General features: G+C 37.3%; 1 protein-coding gene across 1 annotated transcript in view; it reads left to right on the top strand.

The window, feature by feature from the left end:
• The first annotated feature begins 13,562 nt into the window (after positions 1–13,562).
• The window catches only part of IGFBP2 (insulin like growth factor binding protein 2), a 63,523-nt gene continuing 49,609 nt past the window's right edge, over positions 13,563–27,476 (top strand). Inside the window, exon 1 of the mRNA XM_026665506.2 lies at positions 13,563–14,252. Within this exon, the coding sequence (XP_026521291.1) occupies positions 13,853–14,252 (400 nt within the window). The 5' untranslated portion in view covers positions 13,563–13,852. The remainder of the gene's footprint in view (positions 14,253–27,476) is intronic.

Genomic DNA, 27,476 nt, shown 5'->3' with positions numbered 1-27,476 from the left:
AATTGCTGGCATTCTGTCCCATGCCAACCTTCCCTTCAAATGTGGTAGATTTCATTGCCCACAATTCTCACATCATTTTCAACATAAGGAAATAGGAAAAGTTGGTCGATATCAACATTTTGAGACTCACCTAAATGCAACTCATTGTATCTTAGTGCCTCATCCTTCAGCCTACTTGAGCCATGGTGGTGCATGGTTATAATGCAGTATTGTGGCCTAATTTTGCTCATTGCCAGCAGTTCGATTCACACCAGCTCAAGGTTGACTCAGTCTTCCAAAGTCAGTAAAGTGAGGACTCAGATTGCTAGGGGAAATATGCTGATTCTTTAAATCGCTTAGAGAGGGCTGTAAAGCACTGTGAAGCAGTATATAAGTCTAAGTGCTACTGCTATTGCTATTTATGATTTGATCACAGGTTATATTCTTGCCGATTGATTTATCTCTTCATAGTGGCAAATCTTGACTGGTTGCTGACAGTGGTGTAAGAGATCTTTGAAGTCATCCCCCAATTTTTCCATTTTACCAGACTATGATATCAGGCTCTATCATTGATTTTGTGCCCAAATCAGACAGAAGAATGATGGAGTCTTTTAACTAATTGCTTCTTATGTGAAATGTGTCTGCCTTGCCTTCTCCAGAGAGACATTAGTAGCATTGTTTCTGACTGAATAGCTCCATTAGAAAGGGCGGTATTTTCCTGTGACTTAAACCTAATGGGGGAAAGAGGAGGAGAAAGGAAGATTTATGTAGTCTGCTTTTATTATATCAACAGAGAGCCTTGTTAGCTCCTGTGTCCAACAACTGCTGGGAACCACTGACCTTCTCCCCTCACTCCTCCCCACAGTATGCCCCTTGGAATTAGATGATGGAATCACTATTTATTAGGAAACCTCCATTTGATCAAGCTAACAAGACAGGCTAAAAGAAAGAGAAGAGAGAAGATCTCAAAAGTCAACTTAAATACCATCCTGAATCCATGGAACAGGGCTGCAATTCCAAAGTGCTGTTGCTTTGGAACACTGCTTTTTCCAAATAAGTGGAAATATAAATAACTCATTTACAGTTACAGCTTTACATCTGAAAGCATCACTGGAGCAATTCTTGATTTAAATTGTATTTCTATTATTTATGGTTCCTTAAAAATTAGTTTTGCAAATTAGCATAATTATGGGTGGTTCACATATGCCACCTCTGATGTTAAGAACCTGCATAAGCAGATTGTGAGAGTGTGCAAGCTAGCATTTATAGTAACAAAAAAACCTTCTAAACATTCAAACAGAGACATATCAAGATTTGCACCATAAGGACAATAGGAACAGGATAAGCACCATACACCAGAAACAAAATAGGAGGCTGAGCGTACTCATCATACAGTATTTAGGCATTGCCCTTCCATCCTCAGAAAGTTCCTATTCAACAAAACTACATCAGACTAAAAAATGAGGGAATAACTATGTAGTCTTGGCTGATTTTCCCCATTGCATAGGTTTGAATTGGGGTTTTATATATAAAACAACTCCATTAATCTTTTTTACCCCGGCTGATATATATTCTTCTCCTAATCGTTTATTTGTCAAATATGTCTTGTCTTGTTTCTAATATGTGTTTCTTGAAGACAGACTATATCCAGATTAAGTTTCCATAAATAGTGGGGGGGAAATTACGCTTAGATGGGGCATTTGTTCCATTAATATTCCATGTGATAGACTTAATCTCCATCTTTAAGCACCGTAATAGATTCCTGTACAACTGTCTTGGCCACATCTTCTTCTTTCTTTCTTCTCTCTACCACGTCTTTTTCTCCAATGCCATCTTTTGGATCTTGCTTGACCACTAAATCTTTTCTATTCCCATTTCTCCACATGGATCTGAAATTAATTTATATCTGATCAAAAAATCCTTAGCTGTCTATATGGAATTCAGCCTAAATCTTTGCTCATGGTAAATAAGTATCACCCCTTCCAATTTATCTCAATGGAATAAAAGTTTTCTCTGATTCAGGATATCAGTAAATTCTAACCAGAATTTCCTTCGAAACAATAATATCTATATTTTCCATTTTCAGCTTGTACTTAAAATGGCAATCCAGAAGCTGATCCCTGGCTGATTTTCCCACTGCAGACAGGCAAATTCCTAATGGAATAATCACCTTTGCTCTTGATTTAGGAAAGTATTCAAAGTAAAAGTGCCTGCTCCATCCTCTGGCTGAGCAATAGAAGGATATATTCTTCTATCCAGAAAAATAAGCTCAGAATAATTAGCAGAAGAGAACTGTTATGATTTTATGATATTATATACAAGATTTTGTGACTTTTTGAGTAAAAAGTATGTATGTGTATTTATGTGGAAAGGGAAGGGAAGGGGTAATTGGATTACATTAAAGCTCAATCAGCAGGGCAACTGAAGTGCCCCTTAAAGCTCTCTACTTGGAATACCAAGTGAGCCACATTTTTGAAAAGCTTGGCCTGGGTGCTTTGAGTCCTTAGTGTGCATGTTCATTCCAAGGTAGACCTACCAGGATTCCAGCTAAATAATAGTGAGAGCACCGGGTTTTTGAGACTCATAGCCTCCTTAATGCTCAGCGTTAAGAGGAGGGCACATATTTCGGAATCCTTTGCTCAATTTTGCTGCCATAAAATATCATATTGACATCAGATCTGTAGTGAAAATTAATGTACGAGACTAAATGCAGATCCAGGTCTTCGAACACAGAAGTTTATTCAATTAATTTAAGCCTGTAAAATCTGATGGGATAAAGTGAAAGGCAATAGTGGTAACAGAATGCAATCTTGAACCCCAAGAGAAAAGGAGAGATGGAAATCTAATCCTGTGTTGATGCCACCTAATTTAATAGGTCAACTGTAAACGTTACCGAAAGCAGGTGCAGAATTTGGAAAGCAGAGAATAATGTCTATTCTGGTTTCTGAGATACAGGAGGTGGGGAATAGAATAATGTCAGAAATTAATCCCTGTTCCATTTTTCGAGATTTGTTGTTTATTTTATTTTCTTGTTGAACAAAATAAAAAGTTCTCTGCTCTTTGTGTCTTGCTTTTTGATGGGCCCATTTGTTTTTGCTTCATCCTTCATGACAAAGCTGAGCTATAAAATAATCAAGGATGGATGTCTGTGGGAAAATGCTGCCTTGAAAGGGCTCCTTTCTGCAGGCGGCTGCAGGATCTGATGCCTGAGGGAGGTACAATCATAATGACTTTAAAGGAAAAAAGAAAGAAAAAACTTTTTTCCGCCTCTAGGAACAAGCCTACATCTGTTTTGCAATGCTAGGATGTCTATGGTAAAATAAACCCCTGGCAACAAATGGTTCAACTTAAATGGAGGGTAAACACTTAGGAACAGAGCCTTGCTTGTTATATAGCCTAAATTGGTCAGTAAAGCTATTCTCTAATCTACTCCTGTGAACTGTGGCCTGTGCTACACACCCTAATTGGGGGAAGGGGAACACCTCCAAACAGCTGCATTTCCCCCCTTTACCCCCCCCCTCCCCGCACAACATATACTTAGAAGAATACTTGTTTTCTTTTGATTAGCACAGAAATGTCGTGCTGAATCTTCTATTTGGACCACGTCATTGTTACTTCAGCCAGGAACAAATAGATAGATGAAAAGTAACATCAATCAGAAGTAAGGATGAAAGAAATACATGATCAAAAACTGTTCTTCTTACTCACCCACAGAAAGTAAATTCCCCCCCCCCACTTGAGTCAGTTTTTGACTCTTGATAACTGCCCTCAAGGTTCCTATAGATTTCTTGGCAAGGTTTTGAAAGTAGATTGCCCTTGCCTGCTTTCTATGGGTAAGAGAGAATGACTTGTTCACCCAGCTGGCTTCACGCCTAAGATGGGACTAGAACTCCTGGTCTCCTAGTTTCTAGCCTGATGCTTTAACTGCCACACCAAACTGGCTCTAGAATATTGGATTACTTAAGGTCATCCTCCTATTTCTAGAGACAATTATTTGATTGCTTATTGTACCCTATGACTATTATTAAGTGATGTACCTTATGATTCTTGACTAATGTATCTTTTCTTTTATGTACACTGAGAGCATTTGCACCAAGACAAATTCCTTGTGTGTCCAATCATACTTGGCCAATAAAGAATTCTGTCTGTCTGTCTGTCTGTCTGTCTGTCTATCAAAGTTGGAATTTGGAAAAACAACAACAAAAGGCAAAGAAAGGAAAGTGTTTCCTGCCATCTTTAGACAAAACAATTAATACAGTCATAGAATCAAATTATAATAAGGCTGGGCACTGCCCACATGGCCTGCAGGAATGCTCCCCGCCCACTCACTCCTTACCGGGCAAACTTGCCTGCTAAAATTGCTATTTTTCCTTTTTCTGACCATCATGCTGTGCTGGGAGATATAGATTATATAGATTAGCTAGGAAGCAGAAAATGGTTGGATTTCTTGCTTTCTAGCTAGTCTTTAGATCTTTGGCTCTGCTTCTCTTAGGACTGAAGGTTTGCTTGCAAGCAAATTCAGTGCAGACTCACTGCAAGCAAATTTGAGAGACTGAGCTAGCCGATGGCAGATAGATAGATCACTGAATGGATCTGTGAGCAACTCAATCTGCCTGCTTTGCCTGATTTTGGGTAAAAATTGCTTTTTTTATAATAAAAAAATTCAATATTTACATACATGGTGTGTTGTGAGTTAATTTTGTGAGTTTGCTTGCTAGTAAATTTTATGAGTTTGCTTGCAAGCAAATTTTATGTGACAGACTAAGCTAGCCAATGGCAGATAGATAGATTTCTGAATGAATCTGTGATTCTGTGAGCAACTCAATCTGCCTGCCTGCTTTGCCTGATTTTGGGTAAAAGTTGCTCTTTTTTTTATAAAAAAATCAATATTTATATAAATATTTATTATATTTACATACTAGCCATGCCCAGCCAATCACATGACCACCAAGCCACACCCAAAATTAGGCCACACCCACAAAACTGGTTCGTGGTCCCTGGGATCTAAAATTATTAGTTTGGTGGTCCCTAAGGTCCAAAAGTTTGGTGACCCCTGACTTAGACCATAAAGTGAAAGATTCCTGATTTTTGAAAGATACTATAGTTTAAGAAAAAATAAACACCTTTATCCTTTAACTGCCTTCCAAGAAACTAGATCACCATAATGATAATATTTAATCAACGAGGAATTATCAATGGACATATATATACACCAAAGTTCCTTCAATGTATTTCCTCTCAAAGAAAGGGGTAGATCCAGCTTATTAAAAACATTTCTTGAAGGATTCAATAGATTCTAAAGATTTTCTTTGCTGAATTACATGAATGTTGAGGTCATGAGATGTGATTTTAATATTCCCTAAAACCTAAAACTATTAAATATAGACCAATCTCTGTTCCAATCTCTCTTGTATATTATTTATTGATTTATGGTAATTGTTTTTAAAATAATACTTTAGTTTCAGGCTAAAGGCTTTTTCCAATGCCTCTAGGGTCTCTGAGTTATGAGGAATCGGGTAGATAAGAAATATTTTTAATATTGTGTGTAAATATTAAATACTAAAATATTTTTACTAAGTAGGCCCATGGGCTTTGATGGGAAGCCAATACTGAATTTTTAGCATTTCTGTATTTAGTTTAGTTTTGTTTAGCTGGCATATTACCATATAGGTTAACTTTGCATTTTATTTTTGGGGGGCTGCTGTGTTTATATGTAATTTTGGAATGTCACATACTTTTATGTTAATAATACCTCTATTGCAGAAAGACATTTAAAAGCTTCTTTTTATTGCCAAATGAGACATTTACTATGTATTGGATTGGACCATTCACTGAAGCATTCATTGTCTTAACTACATTACCAATTTCCTCCTGTGTCATTCTTATGCCTCTACAATTGACCTTTCAGAAAGCCCACATTTGAGCTTCACCCCACCCCACCCCCAAGCCTACTTTTTCCTTATGGATAATCTATGAAGTATTTAGAGAGACAACATTTATTGATCTGCCATGAACCCAGAACTGAAGGATAGATAATTCCTTATTAGCCTCAGCCTTTCAGCTAAGTAAAAGCAGGCCCAGTGAAGCAGCAAGGCTTTTTAAATAAATATATAAATATGCAGCATATTGTGAAAAGCAGTTAGAATCTTTGTATTTAATTTTTTTTATGTTTTTCAGAAACTTTTAAGTACCCAGGAACTGAATGAATAGGAGTGTGGTTGTGGTGGTTGGGGGACAGAATACTAATGGACTCATTAGATGCTCTAGATACTGTACCTCTACAGATTTAGGATGATTTATTTTTCATGATAAAAGTTGCCAATCAATTTATATGAAATACAAAGGTTCTAACTGCTTTTCACAATATGCCGTTCTCTATGGCAGGAGAATATAAGCTTCCAAAGTATCTCATGCTGTACAAGGAATTGCTTTATTCTTCTCCATGATTTATAAAGGTTTCTGGGCAGAAGCAGTTATCTATACCATTGGGGGGAAATTAATTTCAAGTAATATTTCCCTGCCCAGAGCTATTGCTAAGATGTATTCAATGCCCAAAGTAAACCATGCTATTGGGGTGGGGCGGAAATCACTTGATCTGAGGAATGATTTGGTACTCATATCAAAAAAAAAATATCAGGAATTTATAACAAAAAAAGTTGTTCATTAACAAGACATTTATCAAGATGATCAAATTAGCAATTATCAGAATCGCCAAGCAGAGAAAAGCAGCCAAAGCTGCAGACAAGTTGGAGAAAGGCAATAAAGGAGAATATTTGTAGCTCAGGATTAAAATGAAAGGTCCTTGATTCTCTCTGAGTGTGGCCGCTTTCTTGCAGATGTTTTCTTGCTAGCACTGATGATGTTATTTACTCTGGGCAATGAAATGATTGCAAGAAAACAACCAAGCTCAGAGAGCAACAAGCAACTGTCAAATTGGAGGAAACAATGAGATTGAATGCGGATTTCCAAAGAGCAGAGAGGAAAGAAAATGAAGTTTAGTGCATTGCAAACAGCTAGAAGAGGACTGCCTGAAGGGCTATACCAGCAGGATGGGATTCAAACTTTTTAACAACTGGTTATGTGGGCGTGGCTTAGGTGGTGGATGTGGCTTAGTGGTCATGTGACTGGGTGGACATGGCTTGGTGGTCATGTTATTGGCTGGGCGTGGCCAACTCAATATTACTCACATCGAGGCACGCATCTCCTCGCCTGGCCTCTCATGACTGTGGGGATGCTGCAACAGTCGTAAGTGTGAAAAATGGTCTTAAGTCACTTTTTTCAGTGCCATTGTAACTTTGAATGGTCACTCCACACAACCAAAATACCAGCAAAGGAGCGGGGAAAAACTCCAGAGAAGTTCCTGAGACAGGAAGTCTAGTCCCGCCAAGAATGTAATAAGGGTTAATGAAGAGGCAGTTTCTGTAAGCAACACCAGAATGTTTCCTTCCTGCCTTCCTTACAAGATTAGGCCAGTAATTTCTTCTAACAACCGGTTCTCCGAACTGCTTAGATTGTTAACAACAGGTTCTAGCGAATAGGTGCAGACTGGTAGAATTCCACCCCTGCATACCAGGAGTACATTTGTGCAAGTCAAAAGGATTTGAAGAACAGTTTGAACAGCAAGGTATCAAGAACAGATGGTGAGAATATACAGAAGAGTTGTTTGTGAACAACAAAAAGGGCCAGCCTCCCAAAGGTTGATGTGGAAAGGGAGGCAGAAAAGAACCAGCCATCCTTCAGAAAGAAGTTGTGTGAGCAATAGGCAAACTACCAAAGAATAAGGCCCCAGGTGTTGATACAATTCCAGGAGAGTTGCTGAGGCCTGAACCCACCCACAACCATCATAGTCAAAAAATGTGATAAACAAACACATGGCCACAGGATTGGAAACAATCAGTGTTAATTCCATTCCCAAAAAAGGTGACTTCAAGGATTACTGCACAACTTCTCTCATCTCTCACACTAACAAAATGCACACAACAACATCTGTTGCTGACCATTGAAAGGGATTTACTAGATGTTTAAACTGGCTTCAGAAGGGGTTGTGGCACTTACGACCATACTGAAAATCTGTGCTGGATCACAGAAAAATCTAAAGAATATAAACATCTACATCTGCTCTATTGACTACAATTGATTACAATAAAGCTTTTGATTTTGTCAGTTGTGACAAGCTGTGAAGAGGCCCTCAAAGACCTAGGGATGCCAACACCTCTGTAGAAGTTGGTGCAGGTGCTATACACAAATCAGGAAGCCATTGTGGGGACACCATAAAGAGACACTTATTGGTTCAAGATAGAGAAAGGAGTGTGACAGGGTTGCATTATTTCATCTTTCTTATTCAACCAGTATGCTGAAGTGATCATGAAGAAGCTGAAACCTGAAGAATCAAAAATTAGAGTAAAGATTGGAAGGTAACATCCACAATATGTTGATGACATAACTCTCAGGAAGGCCTGAAACATCTGATCAAAAAGATTAAAGAAGAAAGCGAGAAATTTGGCCTCTTCCTGAATGTTAGTAAGACCAAGCTCATGACCACTGTGAAAAATGAAAATATAAAAATAGCAGTTGATGAAGACATCAAATGCATGTTAAAAACTTATAGGATTGTGGATTGATCAAAGCAGTGAATGTAGTCCAGAAATAAAGCTGTTGAATCACATGAATCAAATATGGAAAAGCAAGAAAATCAGCCTAGCAAGTAAATGAAGATTAATCTACATTATTGTGTTTATTGTACATTATTGTAGCTACCTATGATTGTGAAAGTTGGACATGAAAAAATTAGACAGAGAAAAATAGATTTGTCCAAGCTATGGTGTTGAAGAAGATTCTTGTGCATTCCTTTGGCAGCAAAGGTGACAAAAACTAGACATATTACTGGAAAGCAAAATCACAATTTGTCTGGCTTAGTTTTGCTATGTCATGTGGTCAAACACAGTGGAAAAGGCAGTTATGCTTAGAATGATCAACGGCAAAAAAAAAAAGTGAGGCCACCCAAAAAACACAGTGTCCAGACACCGTCAGAACTGATTCCATCCAGAGCAAACAACAACTGAAAGATGTACAAGAGTGCAAAATATGGACAGGAGTGATCCATAAAATCACCGAGAATGAGACACAATTAAAGAAATAGTATCAACATGATGATAGTGACATCATCATCTTCAAGGTACATCTATACAATATATCTTTCCTAAATGTCTTTGAGTCTTTTATTAAAAGTACAGTATTTCTTAGCTTTGCAAAGTCAGTTTATTATACTGTGTTTTAATGCCTTTACTTATCCCAAGAACGTAATCATTTGGAGGATATTGTGTTGCCCATCTATAAGAGCTTTGTAGAGGGTGCAGTCTTTTATCTTCACTGAAAGAATGTAGGAGAGTTTCTTGCTATTAGAATTTCACTCAAATCCATACATGCAACTAGCAATCACTATTGTAGTGCTATCCAAAATTGGAAGATTTATTATTACAACTTAACTAGTTTGCTATGCCTTGATTGAAACAAAAGAACAAATATGATCATTATTTATCACATAAAATAATATTTTATTTCAGCAGCAACTGCAAGGCTTAATTCAATGTGAAACAAGCTAACAGACCTTTTTTCAGATACATAGATATCTCAGAGAGCAGCCTTAATTGGGCAAGTGTGGATCACAAGGTAGCTTGGTAAATGCTACGCAGGCAAAATCCTGATGAATGAGTTCCTTGCTGGATGGATAATGGCAGAATTAAACTGTCCATTAATGATCATGCTTGTGATATGTGAGCATTATATATGTCTCCTGATTCTGATTGATTTGATCATCAAGTAATGATCACTGATAAAGGCATGATCTCAGTTGCTGCCATACTTCATCTTTCATTATTTTTCAGGTTCTGTTGTCTTTTTATAAAAAAAAATGCCTCCAATTTATTATACATTTTTTCACATGATCAATATGTTGATATCCAAGGCTCTGTAACTACTCCATCAGTAAAATACTCAGGTCTCCAGCCATTTAATAAGACTTAGACAATTTAATCAGCAGAAGTTGCTTCCTGACATTAATTTTGCATTTTGTTCCTGTGCTTTATTCCATTTCATTCATTTGCCCAGCCAAAATCTGATTAAGCATTCCGTGACATGAGAGCAGATTCATGTGAATGACAGGAAAAGAATTGCCACACCCCATTGATTTAAGGAGAACAATCTCTTTTAGATCCACTCAATGCCTCTGAGCTATGCCTATCCTAGTAAGTAACTTTTGTTTTCATTTATGAAAAGGGGGCTTCAGAATTCTTCATCAGCCCATCAACTCTTGGACGTCTCTTTCATGCAACCTGTCCTAGCTTGCTCTCAAATCCCTCATCATCTGAAATCAAAGCAAAGCACTGTTAGGAGTTTTTTAATTATTTGCAGCATTCAGAAGGGGTGAAAAAGTTTTATTTAAGAGTAGGTGGAAGTTAAATTAGAAATTACCAATAAATCTCAGGGTAAGAAACTTCTATATCTTCCCCTCCTCTGATTTAATGGCCCCAAGAAAATTTGGAGGAAAAAATCTACTGTACATCTACCTATGTTAAAAGAACTAGGAAGACAGTTCTGGTTCTAACAACACATTTTTGGGGTGAGCATGTGTTCAGAAACACCTTAGACCTTAATTCTGAATATATAGGGGTCTTCCCAAGCATTATTGTATTCTGTGGAGTATGTGGTTCTAGTAATAAACAAACAAACAAACAAACAAACAAACAAATAAATAAATAAATAAATAAATAAATGGAGAATCATCAGAAGATCCAAATAGAGGGAGATCTATCCATCAATCTGCTGAAAAATAATAAAAGGTGAAGTATGGCAGGAACTGAGATCATGCCTTTATCATTTATTTATTTATTATTACTTGATGATAAAATCGATCGGAATCAGGAGTCATATATAATGCCCACATATCACAAGCATTATCATTAATGGACAGTTTAATTCTGCCATTATCTATCCAGTAAGGAACTCATTCATCAGGAGTCATGAGCAATCCCTGTGCTAACTTTGTAAAGTCCCTTTACAAAGTGCACTTACCCAGAACAACACTCACAGTACATAGCTATATGAGTTCTCTTCGAAATCATTAGCCAATCTTACTCTCTCTCTCTCTCCTTGCTTGACTTGCTGAAAGTTTACGTGTGTGTGTGTGTGTGTGTGTGTGTGTGTGTGTGTGTGTATTATCTATCTTCTATCTATTTATCTATCTATTCTTGGATACATACATGCATGCATGCATGCATACATACAGTACATACATACATTAGTTTATATCTATCTATATTTTAACTCTTGGATACATAATACATATAAACAAGCACACATACATACATATAAACTCTTGGATATATGTATGTATGTATCAAAGAATTCAAATATAGATATATTCATATATATTATATATATATGAAATATAGATTTATATTATATACATACATATATATGCACACACATACACACACATACACAGAGAGAGGCGGGGGGCAGGCTAGCATTAGAAATAGTGGTATAATCCATGGAAGTACCACCAGGAACTGATATAGCAAAACCAGGAAAGTGCCACTCATGTTCCCTTTTTGAGAAGAGTTCAGGAGACATATAATTATCCCACCTACAGAATTTGCTTATATGCCATGTCATGTTTTTATCAGGGCTGTGTTCTGACAAGCGCATTACTAATTTAGGCCTCAATTCTATACCCACTTACCTGGGAGTGGGAGTAAACTCAGTGGAATTTAGTTCTGGATGAGCTTGCATAGAATTGGATTATTAATAAATTTCTCTAGGCTGTAATTAACATCAGTGAACGGTAAAATCAGGCTTCCAGCAGATGTGGGGGGTTTTTTCCCCTTCTTTTTCTGGAAAGTGTATTTAAAAGAATTAGGCGTTTTGTGGGTGTGGCCACTTTACAGAGAAATGCAACATTTTCATTCCTGAGAGTTCAGAAGCCCCTTTTGCTTTTGAATCCAAAGTGCTGCATAGCCTGAGGATTCAATATTCTTTTTAATATCATCTGATATTTCTCTAACAGAGCTTAAGCAGGCTGTCTTCAGTTTCCTGAGGCATTAATTACAGCTTAAGGTACTTTCAGTGCCATGCTTGTGTTTGGTTTGGGGAGCAGCAATTATTATGGCTTAGTTTTGAACCTTTAGAATTCTTCTTTAAAAGAATGTTTTCCAGAAGGTATTTCAGAAATTGCATATTTATTTCCAACCTTCCATTCTGCTAGTGGTATTTTTTATGATGACTGGATGCAACCCATGCTGAATGGCTGAATTATCAAGAGACTGGTTGCGAAATAATGCTAATGCGTTGCTTTTATCTTATGGGCGGAGTTATGCTTTCCATTCCTAAAAAAAAAAAAAAAACTTGTCAGGGTGGAATTTGGATGATGTGGAGATGTCTCTCTGTTGATTTAGAAGCTTTAAAGTTTTAAACAATTGGAAAAATAAAACACTTTCAAATATTTAGAATTAACATAAAGGACTCGCAGGCTATAAATGTAATCTTTATAAGCTTAGAACCTGCAAGCAGCCCAGAGTCACCTCATTGGGGAGATGAGCAGTATAAAACATTTTTAAAATTAAGTAAAATAAACATAAAGGAAACAGGAATATTTTCTTCCTTCCCTGAAGGCATGTGCTTCTTCACGTGCCAGTGTAATCTGCGTAAACATATTGCCCATTATCATTTTGTTTATATATCATCTTATGAAAGGACTCAGAACTGTCACCAGCTCTGCTGGAAGTCTCTCCTTGTCAAAGAATATCCAAGACTGTGCTGGAACTGTTTGATTCTGCCACCTCGGTCTCCCACATGCTGTTATGGTGGGGACATCACCATAAGAAGGCTACGGGTTTTCTGGTTTAGGTCACCGAAGGTTAGGAAACATATCTACCAGCTGGTAGTGACTACAGTTGTCTTTATGCTCATTTCCATCAGCTAACTGTGGCCAAGGCCTCCAAAGTGGTTTAGGATTTCATGTTCTATAATCTCATAAATTACCTCTTGATGGCAGTATTTCTTAAAGTAGGTAAAAGCCCACTTTAAATGATGTGGCGGTGATGAGGACTAAGGCTTCTAAAAATGTATTTCCTCTAAATATAATAAGTCCTAGGTATAAAACCACACAACCAGAGTAAGTCGTAATAACACAATGCAGAACAAAAATGTAAGCAAGAAGCCCTTCTTTTAGTTCTCCAATTATAAATTTATTTGCGCATTTATTTGAGAACTGGGTTTTTTAGGTAGCTTTTGGCCAGTTTTATTTCCATAGAGATGCTTTGAAGGTAGACTACATAAATTTTGTGGAAAATCGAGCACAGTAAATGAAATGAAAACTTCAGAGTAACAGGAGATGGGCTCATATTTGGGATCGGGTCAGTCCCAGCCTGAAAGGCCAACAGACGGATATACAGGACCGGTTATTCCAATTCTCCTCCAGTTTCTTTGGTCGAACTTTTTATTCTCGCCATAACCCTGAAGTGGCAAAATCACGCCAACCTAGGATCTTGAAGAGTCCTCTCAGGGGAAAAGCCGGGATCTGCTGCACAAATTGTTGCCCCGCTTGTGGAATGGATGGTGGGGAGGGAAGCTGCCTCTGAACTTTGGGCTGGGCGGCAAAGCGAGACACCTCTCCCCCCCCCCTCCCCGCCTTCCGTCCGCGGGCGGCGGGGGCAGGGCGCGAGGGAGGGTCTCCCTCTGCACGCCGCGCCAGCTGAGGGTGGAGCGTCGCCCGTCCGCCTGCCTCTAGGACCCAGCGGTGCCAGGCACCCTCCAGACTCTCGCTCGGCAGCACCTGCCCAGCCGGTGATTCAGTCAAGTGGTTGCCGCCGCCAGGATGGTGCAGCTGCCGCAGCTGGTCGTCGCCTCCTCCTTGTGGCTCGGGCTGGGCTGGTGGGCGTCTTTGCCGCCAACCGGACTGGCGCTGCCCGAGGTGCTGTTCCGTTGCCCGCCCTGCACCGCCGACCGCATCGCCTCCTGCCCTTCCGACGGACCCGAGACCTCCGCCTGCCCGGAGTTAGTACGGGAGCCCGGCTGTGGCTGCTGTCGAGTTTGTGCCCGCTTCGAGGGGGAGCCCTGCGGGGTGTACACGCCACGTTGCGTCTCCGGGTCCCGCTGCTACCCGAGTCCCGGCTCTGAGTTGCCCCTTCAGGCGCTGGTGCAGGGACAGGGCACCTGCTCCCGGTGGAGCGACGCCGCTGAGTACAGCGCCACCACCGTCGAGCACCCCGGGGCGGGTGAGTGGAGGGTCTCCGCGGGGTGGGCTAAGACGGCCATCCGGGGAAGCGAACAAGGGACGTTTGGCTAAGAATGACCGAACCTTCAGGTCCTGTTTCAGCCCCGGGAGTGGCTTTCTGAATAGGTGCAGAGTGCTTCCCCCAAACCGGGAAGGATGAAGGGTTTCCAAACTCTTCCACTGTTCCCCAAAACGACTCTAGACCCGGACTAAACAATGATAATATATTTAATCAAGTGTTAGGGCTGAGTAACCTCACTGTAGCCTTCTTAAGATTGTGGTTGAGAATTTTAAGGTGAAATTGAGCCTCAGCATCTTCTCTGGAGGTAGTTAAATTCTGGGACTGATTATATGAGAGAATCCCCCAAATTTGAGCTTGATGTTAGGAAAAGCAAGGTGACTGTCTGCCCATATTTAATACTGCAATTCCAGAGCTCACTCAAGGTTGCAACATATTTTTGGGGGGTTGCAACGCAATAAAGCATTTTTCTTAATATTTACAGGGTCAAGTGAAGTATATAAAGTATTCTTTGGGTGCCTCTCTGAAGAACCCTGATGAGGTGTTGAATTTTGCATTGTTCTGTCTTTTCTGATAGAGAAAATATATTATGGGAGAATACATTATGGGTGTTAGGCAAATGTTGAAGATAGATTGGTTTAGCGGGACCTTGAGAAGTATATTCGAGTTTGTGTGGATTTAAGTTGCTGGAGGGTTGAGCAAAAATTGAGAATAGAGTGGTTTGGTGGGAGCTTGAGAAGTATACAGAGTTTGTGTGGGAATATGCATAACATGATAATTCTTTAAGTACCAGACATTGCAAATGGCTCAAGAAGCAAGCTGGCTTAACTGAGAAGCACCATGTGAGGAATTTAAGAGTGTGTGTAGAAGAGACCTCTGGAGCCTGTAGATAGAAGTCTGGGAGCAAAGAATGGTGATGGGATCAATAATGTGAATGTGGGGTAACTGACTGAGAGTACAGAATAGAAAACAATACAGAAAACCAGTCTAAAACAATAGAAGAGCGTGAAAGAATTGAAAAAGAGGAGATTCTAAGGAACAAGGCACAGGAAACTAATGAGGATTATAATTGATACCAGCATTCAGAGAGAATTTGATTTTTAAAAAGACCAGGAGTAAATTAACTGAGAATTTAGATGTGGTGTTAAGCGTACAAATAGAAATAATTGAATGGCAAGAACTAAACAAAAATAATACGGATTTGAAGAAGAGACATGTTTTCCTGGGAGGCCGCAAGTAAATAGTAAGGCACATGATATTAGGAAGTTGGATTGATGATAGAATGGAAATTGGGGGTTCTAATCTGAGGGTGCAGAGAAACAGGTGCATATAGTTATTTTATTTGTAGCCCTCTGCAGTTACTAATACTGTACTTTCACTTGCTTAAAACATACTGGATCTTTGGAGTTTTTTCTAATGTGGGGTCCACTTTGTGGACACAGCTTGTATGTGTAGATGTAGAGTGAAATAGACTTCTCAGCTATATCATGCATGGCTGGAAAACATAAGATTCTGTTTCAGAGAGGTCCTTCGTAAAATGTTGCAGTGAATTGTAGAAATGCTACAAAACATTTTTTGAGATGCTGCATCTTTTAAAGAACTATTCTCAAGAAACGTAAAGTTTGAATTTCAGGGATCAGAATTCTGAACTGGTTTCCAATACTATTTGAAGGGTTCTTTTCCCTTGTAATTCTTTTAATGATAAGAGCATTAAAAGGGAAAACAACCCTTCTGGTAATATTGGAAACCCTGATCCCTGATCCCATAATTCTGAATTTCAAACTTTATTTTAAGTTTCTTAAGAATAATTTGATAATTATTTTATAGTGTTTTTGGTATCAATATATATTGACACCAAAAACAATATATGTATCAGCATTAAGTAGATGTGCTGAAGAGGCATAAGCAGTCATGGTTTGCTAGCTTATATCTCCAGTGATACTGAAGGAATTTTTTTAATAGATTATGGAAGACACACTGTAAATAGATATATCCATGTCAAATTCAATTGCCTTGTGAACTGTCTTAGAATGCAGTGTACATATTTAATAGTTTGTGATCTCCAAAATCCATTGTGACCAGAGGGTACTGCAATTTACCATTTAAAAGCTTATCTTGACTGTCTTAGCTTAAAGCCTTTCAGCTCAAACAGTTAATTATAGTGAAATTAAAACTTACTCTGCCTGAGGTAAAGAAAGAAGAATGTTAGTCTATAACTCTCATGCTACTCTGCTTAGGAGTAGAAAAAATTGTCCTAAAACCATCCATCCCTCGTAGTATATACAGCATTTCTTTCACAAAATTTTTATTCTATTTAATTCTCAAATTCTTCTGAATTAGCCTTATAAATGTACTCTATACATCTATATGACATACGGTATGTTCCTATGTCTCCATGCTTAGTTAAAAAGAATTCCTTCTAAATTTAGTGGGACTTAAATTTAGTCTCTTTCGGTATAAAGGATATAGCGAAACATCAGTCTTGCACTAATTAGGGGACTTTCAAAAAGTCATGAGCATCAGAAGAGAATTTCAAATATAGTTAACACTTGAATGAAATCATTCTTCTAGAATCAATGCTTTATACCAAATTTAATTTCATGAACATAGCTTGATAGGGTTTTTTAAAAATACTTTTGTAATAGTATTTACTGGGAACACTTAATCTTTATGACATAACTTTTGCCTGTTTACTGTTCCTCTTTATATTGTGTCAAGAGACAACTGAAGAATGCACACAACATAAATTTAATAGTACAAACATTTAGAGGAAAGCACAGCTCGCTTAATTTTTTTTCCTGAGGAAATAGGTGAATAGATGAAAAGGATTATTAAAAAACAATTTATTGAATAAAGATGAATTTCTCAACAAAAACCATCTTTGTTCATTACCCATTCCAAAATGATGCTTGGAAAAGGTGAACGGTGATGAGAGTTTTCCCATTATAAACAGAGCGGAAGAAGGAAAAGAAACTGCTTTTGCTGAGTTTGAGTTTGAGTATAAGACACAGAGCTTTGAGCTCCTTCTTTCAAACTGGGGAGAAATCAAATCAAAATTAATATAATCTGAATTGAGCATACTTTGGCAAGAGCACCCTCATCTGCCAAAATCCAAGTGCTGATTTAAAGCTTTAGGTATATTCAGAATAACAAAATAGCAGAGTTAGAAGGGACCTTGGAGGTCTTCTAGTCCAACTCCCTGCTTAAGCAGGAGACCCTATACCATTTCAGACAAGTGGCTGTCCAGTCTCTTCTTAAAAGCCTCTAGTGATGGAGTACCCACAACCTCTGAAGGCAACCCATTCCACTGGTTAATTGTTTTCACTGTTAGAAAATGTATCCTTAGTTCTCTGTTGCTTCTCTCCTTGATTAGTTTCTATCCATTGTTTCTCATCTTGCCTTCTGGTGCTTTGGAAAATAGATTGACCCTCCTCTCCAATATTGGAACACCGTTATCATGTCCCCCCAGTCCTTCTTTTCACTCGACTAGACAAACCCAATTCCTGTAGCCATTCTTCATATGTTTCAACCTCCAAGCTCCTAATCACCTTTGTTGCTCTGCTCTGTGGTCTTTTCAGAGTCTCAGCATTTTTTTATATATATATAATGAGGTGACCAAAACTGGATGCAGCATTCTAAGTGTGGTCTTACTGCTGTTTGATAAAGCAGTAATAAAACTTCATGTGATCTTGATTCTATCCCTCTGTTAATGCAACCTAGGATTTTATGGCTGCTGCCACACTCTACTGGTTCATATTTAAGGACTTCAAGGTCCCCATCACAGTCACTGCTATGGAGCCAGGTTTCACCTAATCTGTACCTGTATGTTTGATTTTTCTTACCTAAGTGTAAAACCTTACTTTTGTCTACAGTGAATTTCATTTTGTTAGACAGGGCCAAGTGATCAAGTCTCTTGAGATCCATCTGGATCTTGAGCCTATCTTCTAGACTGTTAGCTATTTCTGCCAGTTTAGTGTTGTCTGCAAATTCTATTCCCTCATCCAAATAGTTTATGAAGATATTGAAGAGTACATATATAGCCTTCTTGCTTAGATTGGAGTTTCTCATTTTTAGGTTGAGTTTCAGAGTGGCTAGAGTTGCCTCTAGACCCTTTACTTTTTCTTCCAGTAATTCATTTAGTTTACATTTAGTACAGATGTCACAGGCGGTACCTGCTTATTCCATGGATTCTTGATTATTTGTACTGTATAGAGAAAGTCAAGAGGAGTGAGCCTTTTCTTAATTGAGGACTGGAATGCAATTCCTAAAATAAGGGGTGGAAAGCAAACTTTGTCCCTGATGAGAGTCAGGAAGATTGCAGGAGTCAAAGGAATAAGAATGAATATCCTTCTACTATGGGCTTTGGGGTTGTTTAATCTTCCACTAAAGCCCTTGCAGTCCAGTCAGGCTTCATGTAGGAAGAAATGCAAACAATCTGTGGCAAGAATAGATGTCATTTCTGATCGTAAAATAGGCTGTGAGTATTCTCCTGAACTGTAGAATACTTGTGGGAATCAAAATAAGGGTTCAAGTACAAGTGTGACCCTTGAGGTTAAGTTTTATAAAATTCTAAATAATTCATCTTGTTTCATAAAGGCACTTAATTAAAACTAGACTAACTTCAACAGTACCTAATTGGTATTTAATTGGAGTTCTTGCTTCACTTCTATTAAGTCAACAAAGATGACATTCTATTTACTGCCTCTACCCATGTCTATAGTCAAACACCACCAGCTGGTCTCAGTGTATTCTTCCAAATCCTCTGTGAGGTGACTTCGTGAATTTTATTCCAATTTTTCTTTAATAAGATAAAATTTAAATTGACCCCATTTCACAAAGAATTGCAGCTTTCTTCCTATTGATATGAAAATATTCCCATTGTTCCTATTTCTAAGATATGTCTTCATGTTCTGATAAAAGTATACAAGTAACTCTTGTAAAGTTCATAGTAAAGAAACTGCTACAATTGTGTACATGGACACTAAGGTTCACTGAGCTTGGAAACTCTTAAGCATGCATTGGACTGCTGAGATACCTTTGACCATTGGCATTCTCATAAATATTTGGTGGAACTGCTTCACATTTCAAAAAGAATGACATATGGGTAACCTAAAACTCTTCTCCCAGAAAAGTTTCTTCTGCATACTACCCTGGTATTTTTAACTTTGTTTTCCCCATTTTTTATTCTCTTGGTCTTATATTGTTAACCTGATATAGTGCCTACTGTATTTCAGTTCACTGTCAACTTGGTGTGCTTTGGATATCTGACAGAAGGAACATACATGACTGCATGCTACAACAAATCCGATGTTTGCAAAGTGTCCTGGGACATTGGCTTTATTATCCATAGTGTAGTGATTCTATAGAAGTTTGGGTTTTTGTGATTTGATTTTTGACACATTTTTTAAAAACTTTGCCTAATAATCTGACTATCATTGGTCATTTAAGATTTTTCCAAGTGGATTATTGGCTCATCTGTAAGAGAAACTGGTCTTATCACACAGCCCATTTTACTTCCCCCTCCTGGGTTAGCTAGATTTCATTGTCTCAGTCCTACTAAATGTAACCATATGACCAAAGAGAGGAGGGGTAGAATGGCTACTCCTTTTAAAGAACAAAATAATAATGTTGAACTACTGAATTATTAATTCACATCAAATATGTAATTTTATTTAGAAGTTATGAGTTGCACATTTCTCTTTTTTTAATCGGTGATATATGTTTGAAAAGCATTTAAATACTTAAAACAGAATTGTACTTCTAACGTGACATGTTGTACAGCTTAGAAAGAGTGGCTAAAGTGATCACCTGCTCACTCTGTCTCTTTGGTCCAGACAAGAATAAGTTTATGTTCTGAGTAGGAATACTATCAGGGCCAGAAGTCTGAATCTATGGTTCATTTTGAAAGGAAAAAATTATTAGAATGCTAAGGAAAGAAAAGATTGCAGAAGTTTGCTCTTCATTCTCCTGGGAAATCAAGGTGGAAGACATTTTCTTTGCAATCTTCAAACTCTTCTGGAATGAAGTGGTAGAAAAGTTGTGACCTTCTCTGGAATTTAGCCTTTGGCCTGATGCTACATTAGCTTTCAACTCAGGATTTTACAACTTCTGCTGATGTAGACTCCAGTAATTGCAGTGCCCTGTTCCATCAGATTCATGTTACAAAGCGTGTTTGGACTCGGACATGGTAAAAGATTATTTGTCTCTTTTAAAGCTGAATGATTTTTGAAGCAAGATGGAAAATCCCTGAGTAAAGCTTTGAGTATGAGTTAAATTGCAATTTCAAATTGAAATTAAAATGGGATTATATTTAAAATGGATGTGAGAATAGCTTGTGTAGAGTCAATATTGTTTCTGCCCAGAGTTACCCTGTGGTAAGATGGGTGCCCAATAAATTTTATGAATAAATTACAAATAAATAAATTTTTGATTTAGTGTATAACATTTTACAGAAACCAATACAGTTTCTTCTTATCTGATCATCATCATATAAAGGCCAGATATTTTAGGTCAAGTTTTTAAAACTTCTGTCTCTTTAAATAATAGGTGGAATTTTGACATCTTTTTATTTTTAACCGAAACATACTTCCAATTCTTTATTTGTAATTTTATGTCCTTGATGGCTGTTTAATAGATAGAACTGCACTCAGTGAGTCTCAACTACAGTACTCTTTATTTCTCTTATACCAATTCTCCTTCCTAGTTCCATGCACATCAAAATACAGTTTAGTCTGCCCATCTATTTGAGTTTTATGGTACTCCAAGAACACAGTTATTCAGTTTGGTATCGGATGTTCTCACTAGAAAGTATCTAGAAGCATTGCAAAATTCAGTGGCCTTTAAAAAGAATTGAACGTTGAGTCTCTAATATTGTGTTTGGAGAAAAGTTTTCTTTTTTATTACTTGGATTAGTGAATTGATTGAATGAATTTACGAAATATGCTTAGCTATGGAATACACTCCAATTATATAGCATTGTGAAAGTATAGTTTTCGAGGGGCTTCTTTTTGTTCAGTATATAAATTACATGGAAAGGGCAGCACTAAGTGTATTTTGTGAGTGCACTCAGTGAATTCCTATTGAATTAGATGGAGCAAAAAGACTGCTCTAACCACAAATATGCAGACCATTGATAATCTGAATATAAATGGTTCCCACAGCAGTTCCAATATATAATTGGTCAATTGTATGCAGCATATTTGCAGGAGTCCCACTATGACATAGACATTCATTCTTGCACTAATGCACTTCTAAACTGATGTGCATTTTTGAATCAGCATCTTTTATCACCTTTTGCTGATTTGTCTGCCATGACTATAGTTAGATGGAGATATATTGGAACTGCTTTCTCCCAGGTAACATTTCATTTAAAATATAATAGTGCCTGGATTTAAAAACAAAAATAACTATTTAAAATAGTTATTTATAAAAATAACTGTTTAAAAATAACTGGCTATGGCATCATTTTCCATGTCATTTTATTTATTTAATGATAATATTTTAGGTGGTCCATAGCTTGCCTTCAGAAGTTGTAGGTGCTTCAAAACTGATTGTTCAAGATAAAGACCATTTTTCTGGCATTGATAAGTGCGGGATAAGCATTAAGAAAAAAATAGAGCAAGCTTTTGAGGACTTTTTAAAGCCCTGGAAAATTTTTAAAATATTTTAATCTTTTCTATTTATTTAAACTAATTTGAGTGCTAAATAACATGTGTAAAATTCATTTTGCTGAATTATCATTATTGCTCCTACTTACAATCTTTTGAATAGAATAATCAGATGGGATGTATGGGCAAATAAAGAGAGCCAAGCTTCATGGATAGCACCATTGGTTCTGGGTTGCACTGCAGCTTGATCCATAGTGTATGTTGAAGAAATCTCTTTGAGGCAAATAAACTTGATACTATTCTAAAATCTGCAGTTGAGTCAAAGAAGATCCCTAAAACTAAATGATCCAGCTAATTATTTTAATTTCTATAGTGTAACATTAGCTGAACTGACTTTCAATCAATTTCTGAACTGAATATATATATAAGTAAAGGTAAAGGTTCCCCTCGCACATACGTGCTAGTCGTTTCCGGCTCTAGGGGGTGGTGCTCATCTCCGTTACAAAGCCAAAGAGCCAGCACAGTCCAAAGACATCTCCATGGTCAGGCGCATAGAATGCTGTTACCTTCCAACCAAAGTGGTCCCTATTTTTCTACTTACATTTTTACATGCTTTCAAACTGCTATGTTGGCAGAAGCTGGGACAAGTAACAGGAGCTCACTCCGTTATGCAGTGCTAGGGATTTGAACCACCAAATGCCGACCTTTCTGATCGACAAGCTCAGTGTCTTGGCCACTGAGCCACCGCATCCCGTTATTAGATGATTCCTTAAACTTAGATGATTCCTAGACTATGTGAATATTAGAACTCAACCTATCTGAGTCGTTTTTCCCTGCACAGTTTAGCCTGCCTCCAGAGCTCAAGGAAGTTTCACATTCTATGAAGCACATGGCGGCCACCCACATCCCCCCTCCTCCTCAAAGAATGTGCTTATACCTTGCTCTATTTAGTTGGCTTTCCACTCTTCGTCTCCATCTGGTGCCTTTCTATTCCAAGTCTGGCACAGGGCCACTTAGAAACAAAAAGGCAAGTCATCGTAACAGTAAAGGAATGTTTAAAAAGACAATTTCAGCACCCTCAAATTGTCCTTATAAAAATCATGCATCCTAGACAACTCTTAAATCTTCCCTTATCATATTTATATGGCTGTCCATATCCTAAGAGCGTGGCTCTTAGTGTACAGCAGTGAATTAAAAAGAAAAATAAATATATAAAAACAGTAATCATTAAAACTAAAAAAACACTATTAAAAAGCACATGAGCAAAGAGGATGATGGGAGCCTAATAAGGGAGCCATTGCAGTCCCCTGGGAAATAATCAGGTTTCAAGGGACTTGTGGAATGTTGAAAGAAATGGGGTTAATCTCGCCCCCCCCCCCCAAGGGGAAAAGATCAGGGATGAGATTCAAATTTTTTAACAATTGGTTCTGTGGGCGTGGCTTAGTTGGTGGGCATGGCTTGGTGGTCATGTGTCTGGGTGGACGTGGCTTGGTGGTCATATTATTGGCTGGGCGTGGCCAACTCAATATCACTCATATCAAGGCACACATCTCCTCGCCTCTCATGACTGTGGAGATGCTGCAACAGTCATAAGTGTGAAAAATGGTCATAAGTCACTTTTTTCAGTGCCATTGTAACTTTGAATGGTCACTCCACACAAGCAAAGTACCAGCAAAGGAGGGGGAAAAAACTCCAGAGAAGTTCCTGAGACAGGAAGTCTAGTCCTGCCAAGAATGTAATAAGGGTTAACGGAGAGGCAGCTTCTGTAAGCAACACCAGAATGTTTCCTTCCTGCCTTCCTTACAGGATTAGACCAGTAATTTCTTCTAACAACCGGTTCTCCAAACTGCTTAGAATGTTAACAACCGGTTCTAGTGAATAGGTGTGAACTGGTAGAATCCCACCCCTGGAAAAGATTCCATAATGTAGGCACCTCAGCTCAGAAGACCCATTTCTTGGGACCCACCAATTGCAATTCCTGATTAGATGGAATCTGCAGCATGCCTTCTCTGCCAGATCTGGTGCAACAAGCAAATATATTTGGGGAGAGGTGGTTGCTCAAGATAACTTGACCCCATGCCATGAAGAGCTTTAAAGGTCAAACCAGCACCTTCAATTGGATCCAAAAGCACAATGACAATCAATGCATGTTGTAGAGCAGACATAATGTGTGCCATTCTAGGGGCATACATAACTGCATTTTGCATCAGCTGAAGCTTCTGGATACTCTTCAAGAGCAATCCCAGTTGAGCACATTACAGAAATCTAACATTTTTCCAGTTTTACTTTTTGCCTTCACTAATCATCTTTGAATTCTTGCTGTTGGTGAAAGTTTTGAGATGCTTGCTCCCACTTCATGTGACAATGTTTGAAATATGCAAGCACACAAACACACAGACATACAAACATAATAAATAGATTTACTGTTTAAAAAATTGGATGGATGGATGGATTAAAATCTAATAGATTTTAAAACGGTGAAATTCTGTTTCTATGTTGCTAATAGGTTTTTTGAGGATAATCCTATGACATTATGTGAAGTGTATATCTCTACAGACAAGTCTTCAATTGCATGCTGTCTTTCTGAAATACTGCTATGTTATATTTTGGGTTTTTTCCCCCTGTTGTTTTCTTTTACCTGCATGTTGCCAATCTCTATATATGTACCTTAATAATTATAGGCAGCTCTTGTTAGATTTACATTCCTTAATAACCCATAGTCATTTTGAAATCTAATACCATAACATAGTGCATGGAAAAGTAAACCATTTATATATTTCCTGATAAACCCTTCTTTTTCCTCCTAAATCTGAACCATAGAACAGCAAATTGTAACTTATTCTTTATTTGGTTTTCACTAGAATATAGATAAATAGTAATAATAATAATATTAAAGCAATAGTACTAAATAGAACCAAATACAGAAGCATTAAATATGTAATAAACTACTTATGTAGCTATGTTTACTTCATGTTAGAGATTACCATAAGAAACAAATCACATGTTCCTGTGCACATTTAATTAAAATATTTTTTTCTAGTATGCAGTGTGCATTCCCTTACAGGTCTAATTATTTAGATGATTTCTTCATTCAAGATGATTAGGAACCAAAAAATGCCCAACTTGTATATGTCTGTTGTTAATGAAGGACATGTTTTATATGCCTGTGCAGTATTTCAGATTTGATTCAGAAGAGGAATTCTGGAATGCATAGGAGGATAGGTGTTTCCATTTCCAAGACAATGAAGGTGGGGAACTTCATGATCTTGTTTTAATTATCAAAGACAGGTATGCATTCATTTTAAGCACTGTAGAGCAGGAATCCTGAAGTTGTTTGTCAACAGCTAGCATTTGAAAAGAAATCTGTGCAACCACCCCTAGTCCAAAACTTCCCTTTTCCATAACTTTGTAGTTATGTATGTTGCATTTTTATATTGATTTCCAAGTTTGCATCTATAATATTTGTTTCTGTATACAGATTTAATCCAGAGTTGTTCTACTTTGCTAATGTGTTTGTGAATGTGAATTGCCACCTTGGGGAGACAGTTATTAAATTTTCATTGACCAAAACTTAGCTTTCAGTCTGCCTCTAACTCATAATGCATGTTAATCGGCTTTGTTCTTAGAGCCATAGAGATAAGAAGGACTCTTATATCATCAAGTATCTCCTATTCAGTGCAAGCATTCAAAATAAAATATCATAGACAGATAGCTGTTCAGTCTCTGGTTGTATCCAAATGAGAGGAATACCCCTCTAGGTGAGGAGAGGCACTATTGTATTTCCTTTTAATTGTTAGAAAGTTTTTCCCCCCTAACATTCAACTGGAATTTGCCTTCTTATAAGTTTATGCCATTATTCCATATTCTGCACTATGGAATGAAAGAGAATAGGTCTTAACCTTTTTTCTGTATGACTTTCCATACAGGTATTTGAAGAGTGATCCATATTCTATCATCCCTTCCATTTTCTTTTCTTTCTCTAAACATATCCAGGCTAAACATATCCAGATTCTTAAAGTTCCTTGATCAATTTTGTTAGCAATCTTTGGACCTGTTTCTCTGAATGCTTCTTAAAGCATGGTGCCCAAAACTGGATGCTGTATTGCACTTGGAGTTTAACCAAAGCTGAATAAAATGGAATGATTACTTTCCATAATTTAGAAGTTATACTTCTGTGGATGCAGTCTAGAATTTCATTTGTTTTGTTTACAGTCACTTTATTGATGTGATGGACATATATTCAGTTTTCTTTCAATTATTTTCCAAGATCTTATGAATTCAAATACTATCCCCAACACATTCATTTCTCTATTATGCTTACTATTTCTGTATATTTGATTGCTCTTTCCTTTGTAAAGAATTTTGTAGTTGGCATTTTTATTCTGTTTACTTTCCACTCAATTCTGTAACCTGCCAATATCATTTTAAAATGTATTTCTGTCTTCTAGAGTTTTAGCTATTCTATGATTTTATATCATCTCTTTATTTCATCAAAGTTATTAATAAAATATTGAAGAGTAGAGAACCGAGGTCAGATTCTTGTGGGATTCCATTTAATATCAGTTCAGTTCAGTTCCATAGATAAACATTCACTGGATAAGATCTTCAAACCGTATGTTTAACTATTTGTTATGTTATCAACCCATGCTTAAATAATTTACTAAACAATATGTCATGGGGTACTTTGTTAAATGCTTTGCTGCAGTCAAGAAGTGCATAATGTCTTTGGTATTCTCCCAATCTATTAAAGTTGTCCATTTAAAAAAAGGCTTAACATTAGACTGGTACACAAATCCATGTTAATGTTGGTAATTTTTGTATTATTTTCAAGACACATACAAAGGTATAGAATCTTTCCAGCCATTAATACTAATATACAGTTTGTTAGATATTCATTTTCCTTCTGTTTGATGCTAGGAACAACATAGGTCAAGGATAGGTGATCCTTTTATGCCTTCCTCCACTCTGTGAAAGAGATAAATTACAAGACAAGTCAGGAATTTCCTGGAAGGACCATACTTGGCAGAATAGTACTCCCAACATGTGTCAGAATAATCACAATGTCCTATCCTTACGTGCTTCTTTGAAAGATTTATAGTTTGCTTTTGAAAGGCATCATTTATGTCTTTCCTCTATTTGGGAAAATGATGATAAGAGGAACAGAATTATGTTTATGTGTTCTTCCACATAATGTAACCTAGAATATAGTGCTATCAAGTTCTTTCATTTGAATTTCAGAGCAAGAATTGATATTTTTTTCTTTATTTTTTTTAAATGAAGTTTTTTATTTTTAAACACAAACATACACATACAAAAACATAAAAACATAAACCCCTCTTCCATTTTATATACATACAGTGTGTCAGTTGGTTACGTATCTTTTGTGCTATACTTTTGTAGTCATTTACTCACAATTTATATCAGTCTTCACATTGTCCAACTAACATATGTTTGTATATTTATCAATTATGAATCATCCATGACTAAACTATTTATTCCATCATTTTATACGAGATGTTCCAAGTTTTATCTTAAAATTTATGTTATACTTTCAACCACTATAACACTATATTATGTGTTATATCAATCTATTAGATTT

The sequence above is a fragment of the Notechis scutatus genome, chromosome 1, assembly GCF_049901735.1.
Source record: "Notechis scutatus isolate UNSWTSFEM ecotype Mainland chromosome 1, rNotScu1.2, whole genome shotgun sequence".
Lineage (NCBI taxonomy): Eukaryota > Metazoa > Chordata > Lepidosauria > Squamata > Elapidae > Notechis > Notechis scutatus.
The sequence above is the reverse complement of the archived record's forward strand: the minus strand, read 5'-3'. Positions and strand labels throughout refer to the sequence as shown.